Source organism: Vigna unguiculata, chromosome 4, assembly GCF_004118075.2.
Source record: "Vigna unguiculata cultivar IT97K-499-35 chromosome 4, ASM411807v1, whole genome shotgun sequence".
Classification (NCBI taxonomy): Eukaryota; Viridiplantae; Streptophyta; class Magnoliopsida; order Fabales; family Fabaceae; genus Vigna; species Vigna unguiculata.
Window position 1 is genome coordinate 16,382,123 of NC_040282.1, and position 18,764 is coordinate 16,400,886.

The 18,764-nt window shown below is 31.9% G+C and overlaps 1 protein-coding gene across 1 annotated transcript in view; it reads right to left on the reverse strand.

Moving 5' to 3' along the window:
* LOC114182639 (uridine kinase-like protein 5) overlaps positions 1 to 18,764 on the reverse strand; it is a 43,099-nt gene that overhangs the window by 12,173 nt on the left and 12,162 nt on the right. The window contains exon 11 of the mRNA XM_028069549.1: positions 12,817 to 12,889. Coding sequence (XP_027925350.1) covers positions 12,817 to 12,889 — 73 coding nt within the window. The remainder of the gene's footprint in view (positions 1 to 12,816; positions 12,890 to 18,764) is intronic.

Sequence of the window (18,764 nt, forward strand, 5' to 3'; positions counted from 1 at the left end):
AGGGAGGGCTGGAAAACCATCATAATACAACCATTGAATGACAATTAAACTTAGTTTTAATTGTATTTTCGTTTTGTATCATTTACCTCACATTAAGACAACATTTAGTGATCAATTAAGGGTAAGAGAGAGTGCTTTTGTGGCTGCCATTGTTGCATAGTGGGAGGAGTACGAAAATTGAGAGTTGGTTGAGGACTGAGTGAGGAAAGGAACTGAATTGGAAGAGAGTCAAAGGGAGGCCATTGGTGATCAAGGGAACCCTCCAAATTTTCAATTTTAAGCAAAAGGATCCAGGTTAGGGGAGCTAAACCGTACCTTTTGTTATTGTGTTAATATTTGCATGAAATGTATGATAAATTAAATGCATAGACTCTGTTATCTCGTGTATTATTGTGTTTTCTGGAATTTCTAGAAACCGCCTGGCGGGTGATAAACCGCCTGGCGGCACGAGCCTTGCCGCCAGGTGACACGTGATTGCACACCTAGTTTCTAGGTTTCCTGATGAACTACCTAATGATTATGAACATCCGCCAGGCAATGTGAGTTGAATTGACTCTATTTGGATGTTTTTCGTGTTCTAGGAGGTTTCTGATCGGGAAGAAACCACATTCTAATCGTGATAATGATTAGACCCCGTATTTGCCTTGAAATTCATAGAATGAGGGATTAATTGAGATGAAAATCACATGAAGGTTATCTTAGGGTTGATGAATTGGGGATCTCTATAGTGGCACTAATCTAAATAGAAAAGTGTGAATGAATTCGGGTTTGGGAAGTGTTAGAGATGAATCGTAATCCTAAAAGCTGGAAGTGTATGTTATGGAGTTGTGAAATTGATTAAAAACAAAGTTGTGTTCATGGGTTAGGGTTCGCAGGGCATGGGAAATTTGGGGTTCCTGGAACTACAGGAACTGCCTGGCGGCATCTTGGCTGCTGCCAGGCGCCATATCAGAGTGGTATGTTTGTGAGTTTTGGGTGTGAAGTGGTGGTTGGGAAACTAAATTAGGTCATGGGTGATGAAATTGTGGGATTTGAAATACTATAGGGAGTTTCCTAAACTGAAAACTATGGTAATGGAAAGGGACTTATGACTTATGAGGTTAAGGGAGAGAAGCAATAGAAGATTTCTAAGTATTAAGGTGAATTGGACAATTAAAGGACTGGATTATCTTGGTAGTGAATTTAATTGTGTGAGATATTGTGTTCTTAATATTTATGGAAAGCCTATTATAAAATTAAGTTTGAATGTGGGTAAGGATTACCAATACTATGATTTAAATGGGGATGCCTTAATGTAGTAATGATGTTGATGAGTAGGTGCAATAGCCACTCTAATAGGCACAGAAATGACAGTTAAATTGGTTGATAGCCTATAATTTTGTATTCAGTTTAGTGGGAAGTTGAATTCTTAAAGAGAATTGAAGGATAACACACTTTGTAAGTTGCGAATGATAGTGGTTAATGCATAAGGGCATATATATATATATATATATATATATATATATATATATATATATATATATATATATATATATATATATATATATATAATTATTTAGACATGGATATAAGAGGATTCAGCAACCTGGATGCATGATATTACAGTACTAAAGTGTTGGAACTCGACTAAAAATGTGCAAAACTACTTAGATGCATGTTACTGGTGTAGTGCCTAGCGGCGATGTCTGAACCGCTAGACGATAATCACGAAACAGTGCGTTCTGGTGCAAGTAGGTGGTCCTGCCAGGCGATAGTTGTTGCGTCAATGGGCTCTTGGAATGCTTGCGCCTGGCAGTGATGGTATTCCCGCGAGCAGGGCTACAGCGTTGGTATTTTCAGAGGCGCTACGCGCCTGGCGGTACACGTCCCCCGCCAGGCGGCCTAGAAGTCTGCAACTATTTTGGGTTGTGCTTGCTTTGATTGCGTGGTCTACAAGACTTCTATGATATCTTAAAGGTCAGTTTGCTTGTGTTCCTTGAGTTGTGGCTCGGGATAGGGGTTAAGCATATGGTATTCCTTGAGTTGTGGCTCGGGATAGGGGTTAATCACGTGGTATTCCTTGAGTTGTGGCTCGGAATAGCATCTCTTGAGTTGTGGCTCGGGAAGGCGGATGAACACGAGCAACTCTTGAGTTGTGGCTCGGGTTGGCGAGTGTGAGTGTGCGGGTTGTGGCTCGTATGATGGGTCCAGTAGATTGCCCTCCTCAGTAATAAGCTGACGAGTTTGGTAGTCTTGGGACATTACGAATGCTATTCGTATTGGGAACTCCACCTAGCGTTATGGTATATGATCCATAGCATGGTTTTCCGCACGTGCTCTATCAGTTGTGGCCGATAGGTGTGGCAGCAAGACATCTTGAGGTACTCACTAGAAGACGTAGAATACGGTTAACATGGTTGTGACCATGTGGTATGAAATCAAAGGATGGAATTCATTTGGTATGATTGTGTTATATATATATATATATATATATATATATATATATATATATATGTGTGTGTGTGTGTGTGTGTGTGTGTGTGTGTGTGTGTGTGTGTTGTATATATGTTTTATTCTATTAGCTCACCCCATCTGATTGTGTTTGGCGATGGTCGTGTATGCGGTACACGGGAGCTGATTATGTTCCAGGTGGATCCGATGAGATTTAGAGACGGAGCATGGGCTAGCTTGGGAGTTTTCCATAAAGTTGTTTTTAATTATTTATGGAATTTACATATTTGTAATCATTGATTATGAACACGGTTTTATTTTAATAGAGTTTATTAGTTGAATTCGAGATACTTTATGAACGAAATAAAGTTTTAAATTTCCCGCATTTTGGGAAAAGTTATTCAATAAATTAAGTTATTTATTAATTCTCTATTTTATTACTTTAAATCTATAATATCTGGTCGACATGTTACACACATGACTGATGATCAATCAAAGTTTGCAAAGTTGAACTTAAAGGGTGAAGGATTTGTGACTTATAAAGATAACAACAAAGGAAAAATCCTTGGAACGGGAACAATAAGCAATTGATCCTCATTCAACATCAAAGATGTACTCCTAGTTGAAGGCTTAAAGTATAATTTGATTGAACCTAGTCAACATCAACTTTGTGATAAGGGATACAAAGTAGTGTTTGAACCTAGTCATCATCTTATTTTTGATGCATTTGGTAGCATTGTATTTTTAGGAAAAAGAATTAATAATATATACTTACTTGGTCAAAACCATGCATCATATAGCATATATTGTTTTCTTACAAAAGAAGATGGTACATGGTTATGACATAGAAGGCTTTGCACATACATATACAACATTAAAATCGGCTAAATAGAAAATAGTTGGTTGAGGAACTAGCAAAACTCAAGTTTCAAAAGGACAAGGTGTGTGAATCATGTCAAAAAGGAAAAGAAACAAATGTTTCTTTTAAACCTAAAAATTGTGTTTCAACATAAAGACCTTTACAACTACTTCACATGGACCTATATGGACATTCACAAACCATGAGTCTTGAAGGGAACTTCTATGCATTAGTCATAGTAAATGATTTATCTATGTTTACATGGAAATTGGTTTAGCATCCAAAAATATCATGTTTTCAAAATACTTGCCATGATCTTAGAAAATGAAAAGAGTTATGAAATAGTTTCTATTTGAAGGGATCATGGAAGAGAATTTCAAAATGAGAAGTTTGAAAACTTTTGTGAAAAACGTGGTATAAAACACAACTTTACTACTTCTATAACTCCTCAACAAAATGGTGTAGTTGAGAGGAAGAATATATCACTTGAAGAACCTTTTGGAACCATGTTGAATGAAACCTTATAGCCAAAATACTTTGGGGCTGATGCAGTCAACACAACTAGCTATATTTTAAATTGTGTGTTGATTAGGCATATTTTAAAGAAAACCCCTTATGAGCTTTTCAAAGGTAGAAGGCATGTTCTGACTCACCTAAAGGTATTTAGTTGTAAATGCTTCATTCTAAATAATGGAAAAGAAAAACTTGGCAAGTTTGATGCAAAAAGCTAATAAAGGAATCTTTCTTGGTTATGCTACAAATAGTTATGCACATAGGATGTATAATAAAAGTCTTATGATTTTTGAATAGTCTGTACATGTTATATTTCATTAATCTAACTCAAAGTTGCAAAACCAAGTGGTAATTGATGTAGATGAAGATGATGCCATTCTAGGAAAGCAAGCTAGAACAGAAAATGAATTAGATGAAAAGGAAAATCAAACAACTGAAATACCTGTTCACAATAACTTACAAAGGATTGGACTACTCTTAAAGGACTGTTAAAGGACAACATCATTTGTGATATCTACTAGGCGCAAGCTTAATAATTTGTATCACAAGTTGAACCAAAAAATGTGAATGATGCATTAAATGATAGTAATTGGATCATTGCCATGCAAGATGAATTTAATCAATTCACTAGAAATTATGTATGGTATCTAGTTCCTACAAGTGATGATATGAATATAACTGGTACAAAATGGGTGTTTAGAAATAAAATTGATGAAGATGGTAACATAGCTAGGAATAAAGCTATGCTAGAAGCTAAAGGTTATAATCAAAAGGAAGGAATTGATTTTGATGAAACATATGCACCTATTGCTAAACTAGAAGCTGTGATATTGCTATTAGCATATGTGTGCATGTGTAACTTTAAATTGTTTCAAATGATGTTAAAAGTGCATTCTTGAATGAAGAGATGTATGTATCACAACCACTTGGTTTTGAAGATCATCTTTACCCTAATCATGATTTTAAATTGAAAAAGGTATTATATGGTTTAAAGTAAGCACCACGTTAGTGGTATGAAAAGCTAAGGAACTTGTTACTATCAAAATGGTATACTAGAGGTGTTTTTTATAAAACCTTTTTCATTAGAAAATATGAAAGTGATGTGATATTTGTTCAAGTGTATGTTGATGACATTATCTTTTGTTCCAATAATAACTCCTTATTTGAAGAATTTATTGCAGCCATCTAGGATGAATTCGATATTACCATGATGGATGAGCGAACCTACTTTTTTAGGCTGCAACTCAAACAACTTGAGCCGGGAACACTTGTAAGCAAGTCAAAATATTGTTTTGACCAGTTGAAAAAGTTTGAGACGGAGAAATGCAAAGAAGTTATCACCTGATGGCCACAAACTGTTAATGGATTCAGATGAAGCTAGAAAGCAAATTGATGCAACAAAATATAGAGGACTAATTGGATCATTGCTCTATCTAACCACAAGTAGGCCTGATATACAAGTAAGTGTGTGCATGTGTGTAAGATTTCAATCCAATCCAAAGGAATCACATTATAAAGCTCCAAAAAGGTTTCTCAAGTATCTAAAAGGGACAATCAATGTTGGATTGTGGTATTCAGTTAACTCCAAGAAAAATCTAAGTGGATTTTCATATTCTGACTTTGCAAGTTGCAAATTGCATAGGAAAAGCACAAGTGGAATATGCAACCTACTTGGCTAAAGTCTCATATAATGGAATGATAAGAAATAAGCATGTGTAGCACTCTCTACAATTGAGGCAAAGTATATGTAGTTGGCTATTGTTGTGCACAAATCATATAGCTTAGGCATCAACTCTTGGATTATGGAGTGAAGTTTGTAAAAGTACATTTGTATTGTGATAACATTAATGCAATATATCTAATTGAGAATCCAATACAACACTTTAAAACTAAACACATTGAAATAAGGAATCACTTTATTAGAGATCATGTGTTAAAAGGTAATTGTAAAATTAAGTTTGTTAAAACAAAAAATCAATTATCTAATTTGTTCACAAAACCATTAGCTTGTGATAGGTTTTACAAGCTAAGAATTGAATTACGAATATTGGATATGAAAAATGTGGTCTAATATTTTTTTTATCCTGTAAATCATATAACTCCATTTGTTGATTTCATTTAAATAAGCTAATGTGTGCATAAAATGTCATTTGACATATCTAGCTCGTCAATTTAACAATTTTATGTGTTGGTTTCACTTAAACAACTATTGTGTGCAAGAAATATGATTTGATGCACTTTTAACCTATTGATTTTATAATTTTATTTGTTGATTTCAGTTAAACAACTACTATATGCTAGAAGTATGACTTGATGCACTTTTAACATGTTGATTTTATAATTCTATGTGTTGATTTCACTTAAATAGCAAATATGTGCATGAAAAAGATTCAATAGTTACCGAGTCAAAGTCATTATCATGTGATCAGGCACAGTTTGTTTGTAACAGCTATTGCATCTACTATTTGTTGCTTTTCATCTTCCATTAACCATAAAGCATACTTATTATGTAATTCCAATGTCTTACATGATCTAAACTTATTACTTCACTCTTAACAACTCATGGAAATACAATGCTTTTTGCTGATACAAATAATCTAATGCATTTAATATGCTCTAATTACATGAAAATGAGTGTATATAGAATTACATATAAAAAGGTGTCCCAAGTTTAATATTTAATTTAATGTTTAGATCTTATAAAAATATTTTTTTCAATTATTATATATTTTTTCATTTTAGTGTCTAATAACATAATACATATCATATAATAACATGATCATTTAATGATGAGATATTTTATCATATTATCATTTAAAGATATGATAAACTATACTACCATTGTGATAAACTCTACTAATGCAAAGTCCATTTGACTTCCCTCAATATATCGCGAGTTTAAAAAAAAATTGAAGACTATAAAAATGCGATAACATTTTTTAAATTATTAGGAACGTTTAGACATCAGTTTTTTGAAAAACTGAAGCCTATAAATGAACAAGCTTCGATTGTCTCGACCAATGATTTCAAAAATGCCATTGTATTTAAAATATTTTATTTTAGTTGCAATCTTTAGGCTTCAGTTTTTTGTAAAACTGAAGCATATTAGTTTATAGGCTTCGGTTTTACTGAAGCCTAAAGCTCAGCTTAGGGTTCATTTCATGAATTTTACAAAGGCGCTAAGTCCATGTTTTATTGCACTGTTACAATATATTTCATTCTCTTCTTCACCACTACGAACATCATTCTTCCACCATTCTCACTCCTTTGTTCTTCTTTTTTACACCATCTTTGTTGAACCAACATCCAACACATTCTCATTGTCCACCACAATGAACAAGAGTTCTTGAGGACCTACACCGCTAAACCCGAGTTCTTGAGTACCTTCACTCTTTGTCGTCACTACTCAATGTCGAACATTGGTTAGTGGTTTTTCTTTCTTTCCCATTCAATTTAATTTTTTCTTGCATTTTTCATTAAGTTTGCATTTTCCTTGAGGTTGGTTGTTACTAAAGTTTGCAATTTTTGTCACCATTCGTGTCTAAGTACTATTGCATTGTGGTGGAATTGATTAGCTTTCCAAAATGTGCTCAGGGTTGCATCCTCCTCCATTGTTGCTCGCATTTCGTGCTCCCAGTTTCCTATTATTTAATATGAGGCCTATACTTTTTTAATATGCTAATTTTTTTTTCTCTGTTAGATATGATAATTATATGATTAAATATATTGATTTATTTTCATTGATTTGTGATTGTTGTCACATTAAGTTGGCCTTAGTTTTCTATTTGGGATTGAATACGAAAATTATATACAATCTCCAAGTTTTTGAAAGAAATTGTATTTTTTTCAAATTAATATAAGAGGCAGCAATAAGAATAATTTATATGTATTGACTCTTGAATTGTTAGACTGGACAGTTTAAGAAGATTAATCAATTTTTCATAGTTTATTAGTGTGTGTGTGTGTGTGTGTATATATATATATATATATATATATATATATAATTATATGTCTTAAAATTCATGAATATTTACCAATATTTTTTATTGATCTTCTTGTACATATTTGATTGTGGTTGATAATTATTTTTATATCGAGTAACTTAAAGACCAATGCGAAATGCTAGCAAGATTTTGTGAAATTTAAGACATGCTCTTTAAAATTATATGTACCTATAAACTAAAAAAAATTGAATCTTCTTGAATGGGATAAGGTCACACCTTGAATACAAAAGTGAGGGCATCATACATTTAAAGATTACAAAAATTGTTCACACGATTTCAGTATATATAGGTATGGATCGACATTGGATTAATTCACCATGCATGATAGAGGACTATCCCTTTTATCCAATGTAATGGAGAAAGAATCTTTAAGTCGTAAGAATTTGAGGACAAATTCTCTTCAAGAAGGGGGTATGATAAAGGACTATCTTCTTATTTAATACAAAAAGAACTTGAGGAGGAGCCTTTGCAATTCAAAGGATGTGAAGATCATGACTTGAAACATAATTATAGAATAATTTTTAAGCATCAAAGTGTCTACGGTTTATTTTAATTTTGTAAGTTCGTTGGGTGAACATTTTGTTCTTGTTTATAATTTTCAAGTTATTTTTTGCCTAATATCTTTGGGCTTTCTTTTAGGATTTCTTAGGTTGCTTAAACATTTGTGACTATATATAGGGGCACCAAATACATTTGTACACACTTTTGAGTCATATTATATACATTTACATTATTTGAGAAGGGGTTCTCTTGGTTTTTGGTTTATAACTCTGATTCTTATCAACGATTAACATCTTTGAGGTAAATCTACACTTGACATATCAATATGTTAGATTGAGGTGACCCCAATCCTTGTCTTGTTTCGTGTTCTTCTCTGATTTGTTTTTGCGGCACCTCTTAAGGATTCAAATTCAAAAACGATCAACTCTTTCATATATGAATTATTTTTGTTGGCCTTTAAAGGATTCAAATTCAGAAGCGATTGTACCATTTCCTTGATAGGATTGTATCAACAAATCATTATTGAGTATGACAGAGGAGTTAAATAATTTATACAATTTGCACAACGTAATAAGGGTAGAAGTGGTGATGAAGTGAAGTTTAGATGTCTTTGTCTAAACTGTTTGAATGGGGGAAAGTAGAATGCAACTAAAATTAGAGAATACCTTATATCTAATGGTTTCCTTCGAAGTTATACAACATGGACATGGAGCAGTGAATTAATAGACTTCCAATTGTTTCCTGAATGGAACATGTTGTCGATTCCACCATGGAAGATCGATTGGAAGAAGACCAATTAGAGGATATGGTTCATGATGTTGGCATGAATTTTTTTGTTTAGGTATATGTTTAGTGTCAGTAAGAATGCAGGGTTGAGTGATGTATATGGGTTCATGGACCCCAATCTCATTCATTTTGGCAATAAGTTTGATGACAACCAAGCATACATCACCAATTGTTTTGAAAGGGAAATTATAGTCACTTGTATACATTTGTAAGTGTAGTTTGTTGTATTGTAATTATAATTCATCATTTTAAGGTATAACACTAATTTTATTTTAAATTTAAGCTTCATTGGCAGCTAATATAATTTCCCTCAAGGAGAACATTGTTGTATGGTTTTGCTCATTGCACAAGTTTCCCCTAAGCATCTCAAACAAGTAATATATCGGTAAGAACCTCAATCTTATGTATTTCTTTGTTATATAAGCATATCCTAAGACATTGTCCTTTTCCTAGTTCATTTGCTAGACATAGCATGTTGTTAGGGAGATCAACTAATACAACTCAAAAGCTTCCATGATTGCCTCTCCATGTTTCCTATTTTGGTTCATACATAATTGTTTGATTCCTTATCTTCCTCAATTATTTATAATTGTGTTCATAAATTGTAGTGTCATAAATAAATTGGCTCATATAAGTGTGGTTACTATGTTATACAATGAATAAAAACAAATTGTTGTGCTCATGTTACAAGTTGAGAAACAACAATAATTTAATCGAGTCAAATACTTTGCCACTTTCACTTTTTATATACTAAGTGAAATCGTTTTCTTTTGTGCAGAGATTGAACAATCTCAAATCAATGCACTAGAACTCAATAGAGTATCTAAGGAAACCTTGTGCAAAATATATAGTAGAAATGTATAATAATGTGTAATTAAGATGTGTGGAACATTGATTTGTACATTATTTAAAGCGCTTTGATTAGACATTGTCAATTATTGTTGTATCTGGGTTTTTTTTGTTGGTTCTAGTTGTTTATATTCTGTCAAAGTTTGTTATTTAGGCAGACAGGCAAACAGAAAAAATATTTAAAAATAATGTCTAGAAAAGGCTTTGATTCTGAAAATAATTGAATCATAAACGAAAAATAGGCTTCGAACATGGTAATAACCAAAGCCTAACCCCTTTCTAATTTTAAACATAATTTACATTTAACGGGAGAAGAACTAAAGCCTATTCAATTATATGCTTTAGTTTTTTAAAGAATTGAATTCTCTTCTCTCCTTAAATTTAAATTATTTTTAAAATTAGAAAGGAATTAAGCTTCGATTATTAAAAAAAAACTGAAGTCTTTTCGTTATCTTTTTTTTTTCTATCTTTCTTGATAATGTTATGCTTTCGGTTTTCAAAATCGAAGCCTAATATGAAGTTTATGTTCCAAAACAAAGTCAAAAGACCTCCATTTTTTACTTCACCTAGGTATGCTTCGATTGTGGAACCAAAATACAATATTCAAAAGAATCGGTGCCAAAACTCTTCCCTGTACTAGTGCCATCACAATTTTTTTAATATAGAGAAATGAAATAAAAATAAAATAAAATATAATAAATTGGAAAAAGCAACTAAGAAAATTAAAAAAAAAAAAAGAAATGCAACAAAATTAGAGAAAAAAAATTGAAGATACCAAAATTGAAAAGTGTTACATTTAAACATATTAAAATATTTTTCTGAAAATTTACTCAATTTTTTAAAGAAAAAAATATTTATTTAGTTTAGAAACTATTTTTATTTTTTAAAAGTCTATAATATTTTTTAAAAAGAAAGAAAAGGAAAAATAGAATAAAAACTTAGTTAGAAATATTGTATTTATAAAATGTTTCGCTTGTGTTAGAATAAGAAATTCCAATGATTTTAAGAAATTAAAATAATAATATTTGAATTATCCGTGATCAAATTCTCTTTACTTTTAAATATTTTTGTTTGTATACCAAAATATCGTACATTTCAAATTTCTTTGTTAGAATAAAGTAATTGAATTTGTTTTTCAAGATAAAACTTCATTTGAAAAATATGTATTTTAAAATTAAAATTTACAAAAAAAATTAGTTAAACTTAAATTAAAATAATATTTGACAATTCAATTTTATTTTTTGTTTATCAATATGGCCTAATTCACAGAGCTTAGACCTAACCCACATGGATTAGAGCCACCAACAAAGTCCATGAGGTCAAAAAGCTCACATAAGAAAATCCTAGAAGGTTAAAATATTAGCAAAAGTCATATGAGCCAAGCCCAACTAATACGTCGATTTATGTGAATCAATCTTAGGTCAACATAGACAAGGTTGGATCAAGACCAAGTCATGTAGGTCGTTCAGGTGGGATCTAAGTCAAGTTGTGTTGAGGTTAAGTCAAGGTTCATAGAGTTTGGTTAGAGTCAAATACACCTCACGCTAAGTCGAGTTTACCTGAGTTGAAGTTCAAGACAAGTCGATCGAGGTTGAAGCTCAAGACACGTAGACCTAGGCCAAAGATTGATACATGTCGGTTTAGGTTAAAGGTTGAGACAACTCGGCTTGGACCGAAAGTCAAGACAAGTGGACCTGAGTCGAAGGTTGAGACAAGTTAGTTTGGACCATGAAATGAGCTGAGTCAATCCTAGTTGAAGATCAAGTTTAATCGATCGGGCCAAAGAATTGAGCCAAGTTAGTTGGACCGAAGAATTGAGCCAAGCCAGACTAAGCCAAAGGTAAGGTTCATCCGAGCTAGCCCTAACAAAAGGTTGAGCTAAGTTAACCCATACCAAAGGTCGAGCTAAGTCGGCCTAAGTCGAAGGGATGAAGGTCAAGCTAAATCAGCTTGGTTTCAAGGTAAGTTGAGTCTACCCAACCAAAGGTCAAGTTTTCAATTCGGCTAAAGATCAAAGCGAGTTTGCATAGGCCGAAGGTCGAGTCAAATTGGTCCGGGAAAAGGTCGAGTCGAATCGAGAAAACCAAAGGTTAACTCGAGCCAATTTGGGGCGACAATTAAGGTGAGTCATCCGAGGCTAGAAAATTGAGTTGATATACCTTGAACCGAAGGTTGAGCATAGCCAGAGTCGAAGTTATGTCGAGTTGTCTCGAATAGAAGATTGACCTGAGTTAGCTCAAGTTAAAAGGTAGAGCTAAGCCACCCAAGGCCGAAGGCTTAACCTTTCAACCTACGTTGACTCGTCTGAACCTTCAGCTCAGTCAACTCGTCTGAACCTTTAGTTCGGGCTTACTCAATTTAACCTTCAATATGTGTTAGCTCACCTTTACCTTCGATCTAAGTTAAATGTCTTTGATTTAAGAGTTGATTAAAGTCTTATAGTAAGATCAAATCCACATTGATCCTGATCCTAATCCACTTATAATCCACTTTAAGAGGAAGTTATAGGGAGTGAGACTTTTTTATGTCCCTCCCATTTGATAAACCAATAAAATGAGAATTATTTAAAGATGATTGAGGTTAACCCATAGGTCATGGATCAAATTGCCTAATAAAAAGGAGATAATTAGTTGTGAAATTTCAATTTCCAATTTTAATAAATTTTAAATTTTATTTTAATTATTTAAAATACTTCTTAAAATTTAAAATTTCTTTTCGTCTACACAATTCGTTTTGTATAAAAAAAATTTAAATTCACTAAATAAATGTTCTTCTCCTAAATTAACTAGTTCAAACACGTTTTTAGGCAAATATTTTTTTCTGGCAAAGTGAACAACTTTGAAAGTGTTAAGTAAAAAGTGTATAGTGTAAAACCTGTAGCGAGAACCGGATCGAGTAACAAAACATGACGACTTGCAATGTCTTTCGGCAGCTTCTCATATATTAACTGCATTATATTATGCAGAGAAAAAAAAGTGAGTCTTATAGTTTTAGTTTATAATAAAAAAAAATAATTAGAATGGTAAGAATTTTATATATTTAATGTATGACAATTGATCTATCTGAAAAATTTTAGAATCTCACGAAAATTATTGAAATTATGCGGCAAAAGTTTGAGTACTTATTTTTCTTTGGTTATATCAAAATTCAGGATTGTTGAGTATCTATTATCGAACATAAAATGATAAAGAATAGAGCTCAAACTTTAAAACAAAATATACATGATGGGTTTTTTCATAGAGAGGTCGTTATATATATATATATATATATATATATATATATATATATATATATATATATATATATATATATATATATATATATAATATAATATAATATAATATAATATCAGTCTAACATACATAACTACTTTTAGTTCAAAATTTTAAGAAATTAATTTAACTTTATATAATATTTTTTCCCAATATTAAACTTTAACTGACATTTTGATTATACCTAGCAATACAAAAAGATAAATATGATAGGATATTATTGTTTATGATAAAAACAAAAGTCAACCAAAATTGAAAAACAAAGGTTGCCTTATGAAGTCGAACGAAAAAAAATTCCCATTCATTTATTTTTTGTCAAAGAAATAATTTGACAAATATTTGATACCAATAATAATTCCATATTACAATATATAGTTATTTTGCACTATTATTTTGTTCCTTTACGCTTTTAAGTACCTATAACATTCAAAGTTTAAAATGATTTCCATATGATGTTTTTTTTTTTTAAAGGTTAGTAGGAAGAGATTATATATATTTGATTCCCAACTTTTAAACCTTAAACCTTATAGATTTTTATACAAGAAATTTCCATCATTTTTAACCAAAACTCTAAGACATTAAGTTTATGAATCTTTAACTTATAATAATTCAAGTATGAGTTTAAGTTTCATATAGAATAAAAGTAACAAAGTTATACATCATATAAGAAAATAAGACTTATATACTCCATATCTAGAGTAGGGATGTCAACGGGGCGGGTAGGGTACGGGTAGTAGTTTTTCCGTACCCTACTCCCTGAATAAATATCCGTCATGTACCCATCCTCATATCTATTCGGGTAACCGTTATGCGAATACCCACATATATTTTAACATATTTTAATTGTAAATTGAAATAAAATAAAATACATCACATTTATAAATATCAAACAAAGTCCAAATAACCTATTTAAATAATGTTGAATTGCAATTTACAAAGTAATGAAAATTTTTTAAAACCAATTAACAAAGTAATGAAAATTTTTTAAAACCAATTAACAATTTTTTAAAATCAATGTGTTAATATTTTAATCATATTTTTAATTTAAATTAGAGTATAGCGGGTACGGGTATCCACGAGTACGAATACTATGATACTCATACCCACCCCGTTAACATGTAGGTATACCCGTCCCATTACCTATGAGTATTCATTTCCTACCCGTTACGAATTTTATCCACGGATACCTTCGGATACGAATTTTTTTGACATTTCTAGTCTACAGTTTTTGGATCAAAAGTAATGTCAATTCGTATGTTGATTAGATTCAAATTTTATATATATATATATATATATATATATATATATATATATAACCTCTTCCTAATCGATCCTCGAAAAAAAGAATAAAAAAACATTATCGCTAGAGAACCCATTACAAAAACTCATCATTTTCATATGATTTTGTTGGCAAAAGCAATACAAGTCTAAATGCTGAAGCAAGATTTTGATGACGATAAAAGAAGCCTGAAAGCCATCTGGAAGGCAATATGAAGAACATGTGTTGTTATGTTTAAAGCTATCTTGTAAAGTGTAATTAGAATAGTTAGAATCAATATTGCACAAAGAAAATTCTAGTATTTCTCGAAAAATCAAAGTGATAATCGATTATCACTTAGGATAATCGATTATCTGGAGCTAAGTTAATTTTTTTTCAGGAAAGCATTGGAATAATCGATTATAACCTCTAATAATCGATTATCTGTTCAAAAATTTGTTTTTCATAAAATACACTAGTGATAATCGATTATCCTGGTCAGTTGGGCGCGACTGTTCAGTTTTTTTACCTAATTTTTTTGGAACCCCTATTTAAGGAACATCAGAGTTACTTCTCACTTGCCTTTTTGAGAAGCTAGAGTGCTAGTGTTGTGACTACAAGAAAGTTCTCTGAGTGTTCTCAAAAGAAGCTTTGAAAAACCTAGTATGGGTAGAGTGATAACTTTTCTTGAGAGGTGTTCTAGGAGATTGAGTGTTGTTGTTGTTGCTAGGAAAGCTAAGGTCAAGTTTTTCTGTGTGATTCAGAGAAAGGTGTTCATCTCTTGTGTGTTCAAGAGAGGTGTTTTCTTTCCTTGCTCTTTTATTATCTGATTGTAATCTGTTATTTGTTAGTGACTTAGTTAATCTCGTTTTTTAGAGATTAACAACTGGACGTAGGGTCTTTTGATCCGAACCAGTATAAATACTTGTGTTCAATCTTCTTCTCTATCTCTTTATTTCATCTATTATTGTGTTCATAGAAATTAATATTTGATTTAATCGATAAATTTTGGAAAAAATTTAAAGTATTAATTTTATTACTTAAAACCAATTCACCCCCCCTCTTGGTTTTTGTCCAAACGCTTAAACATTCCGCTGCACGATACCAACAATTGGTATCAGAGCTTGCTTTGATAGTTATTCAAATTTTTTGAAAATGGTTGGACAGAATCAAACATTTTCTGAGGGTGCGTCTATCAACAGACCTCCTCTATTTACTGGTGAAAATTATCCTTTTTGGAAAGTTAGGATGCAAATTTTTCTGGAATCTGTTGATAGAAGTATTTGGGATGCTGTGTTAAATGGTCCATTTGTTCCTGTTAATATTGTAAATGATGTGTAGGAACCAAAGCCATTCTCACAATGGACAACAGATGAAAATAGACGAGCTTAGTATGATGTAAAAGCTAGAAATATAATTTCATCTGCCTTAACCCTAGATGAGTTTTACAGGATCTCAGTCTGCACCAGTGCACAAGATATGTGGGAAATATTGCGTGTGACTCATGAAGGAACGAACGATGTAAAAAGGGCACGCAATAACTCCTTAATCCAAGAATACGAAATGTTTCGGATGCAATAAGGAGAAACTATCTACGAGTGCAGAAACGATTCACAAACATCGTCAATCATCTCACAGGTCTAGGTAAAACTTTTGACACTGATGAATTAAATATAAAAATTCTTAAATCCTTGAACAGGATTTTGCAACTGAAGGTGACAGCCATCACGAGTCATAAAATCTTGCGACAATGATGATGGCGGCTCTATTTGGAAAGTTGAGAGAACATGAGCTTGAACTAGGCAGAATAAATGAAGAAGAAGATATTGGAAGAAAGAAGAACATTGCCTTCAAAACTGAAGTGGTTAAAGGAAAAAAGCAAAAGGAAGAAGAAGATTCAGATAACGATGAAAATCTTAGTCTTATGATTAAGAAGTTTACAAAATTCATGAAGGCCTAAGGTAAAAATCAATTCAAGAACAACAAGAAGGATAATCAAGGATCATCCTCAAATTTAAAATGCTACGGATGTGGAGAATCTGGACACGTTAAGGCTGATTGCCCAAAGTCAAAGAAAAGTGAAGAAAAGAAGGGCAGAAAATTCTTTAAAAAGAAGGCATACATAGCATGGGAAGACAATGCCTCAAGCTCATCAAATTCTAGCGATTCTGATAATGAAGAAGCAAATCTATGTTTGATGGCTAATCACGATGATTCTGACAGTGAGTTAAATTCTACTTGCAATGAAAATGACTATGATGATTTGTATGATGCTTTTCAACAATTACTTGTTAAATCTAGTAAATTTGATACTGCTCATAAAAAGTTAAAATTTGATTTTAAAGATTTACAAAGTAAATTCGAAAAATCTCTTGAAGAAGAAGAATTTCTAAAAAATAAAATTTCAATATCAGAAAATAAAGAAAAAGAAACTGTTGAATGTGCTTCATGTAAAAGTTACATGTTTGATATATGTATTTTGGAGAAACATCTTGAAGATGCCTTAGAAAATAAAAATTGTGAAAAGTTTAATCTCAAGAAAAACCCAAATAAGAACAAGCATGCTCATAATCATAATTTTAAAAATAAAACTAAGAGATCTCGTAGAGTTTTGGTAGAAAAAGGAACATCTCATTCTATGAATACATATGCATGTACTGCTACATGTTTTTATTGCATGAAAATGGGTCATACTTCAAACAAATGCAATATTAAACATTTTGGTGTTCCAAATGGGAAGTATCATTGGGTGTCTGTTCATAAGTAGATATTTTTCTTCTAACCCTAAGGACCCAAACAAGTTGTTGGGGACCTAAATGAATTGTTTCCTTATTTTGCAGATAACTTCTAAATCCAGAAGATCAATGTGGTATCTTGACAGTGGTTGCTCGAGACACATGACTGGAGACAAAAAGAAGTTTAAGAACTTTAAAAGAAAGGAACAAGGATTTGTCACTTATGGGGATAACAACGAGGGAAAAATACTTGGAACAGGTGATGTAGGTGGAAGAAATACTTTGGAGATCAAGGATGTACTGTATGTGGAAGGACTAAAGCACAATCTTCTCAGTATAAGCCAATTATGTGATAAAGGACTCAAAGTAATATTTGAGAGTGACTACTACACTATTCCTCAAAAGGACTCCAAAGAAGTAACCTTACAAGGTATGAGACACAATAACATTTACTTGATTGATCTTGATAATGCATCATCTAGTGATATAACTTGTTTGGTTGTTAAAGAAGAAAAATCCTTGGTTGTGGCATAAACGAGCTCCTCATATTCACATGCAACAATTAAACAAACTAATTTCTAAAGAATTAGTAATTGGATTGCCAAAAATAAAGTTTGAAAAAGATAAACTATGTGATGCATGTCAAAAAGGAAAACAAGTAAAATCGTCATTTCATTCAAAAAATGTGATTTCTACATCAAAGCCTTTAGAACTTTTGCATATGGATTTGTTTAGTCCTTCAAGAACAAAAGGTTTTGGAGGAAATTACTATGCTCTTGTTACTGTTGATGATTACTCAAGATATACATGGACCTTCTTCTCACATTAAAAAGTGAGGCCTTCAAAGCTTTTAAGAAATTTGCAAAAGTGATTCAAAATGAAAAAGATTTGAAAATTAAAGTTTTGAGAAGTGATCATGGTGAAGAATTTCAAAATGAATTGTTTGAAAAATTTTGTGAAGAAAATGGAATTATGCATAATTTTTCTGCACCTAGAACACATCAACAAAATGGAGTTGTAGAAAGGAAAAATAGATCTTTAGAAAAATTAGCTCGCACAATGTTGAACGAATATGATGTGCCTAAATATTTTTGGGCTGATGCTATGAGCACAGCTTGTTATGTATTAAATAGAATGCTCATTAGACCAATCTTAAAAATTACCCCCTATGAATTGTTTAAAGGAAGAAAGCCTAATGTAGCACATTTAAAAATATTTGGATGCAAATGCTTTATTCTAAACAACGGAAAAGAAAATTTGGGTAAATTTGATTCTAAAGTCGATGAAGCTATTTTCTTAGGATATTAATTAACTAGTAAAGCCTATAGAATTTTCAATAGAAGAACCTTGAATGTGGAAGAATTTGTGCATGTTGTTTTTGATGAAATTGTGGACCTTAAGGAGAACCCTCTTGAGTCAAATAAAATAAATGCAAGTGATGAAGAATATTTTAAAGAAGCTCTTGATGATATGTACCTAAATAAGAACTCATTGACTGAACCTGAAGATCTTGCCAAAAGCTGGAAATCACCTAGAGGATTGTCTCTGGAAAATGTC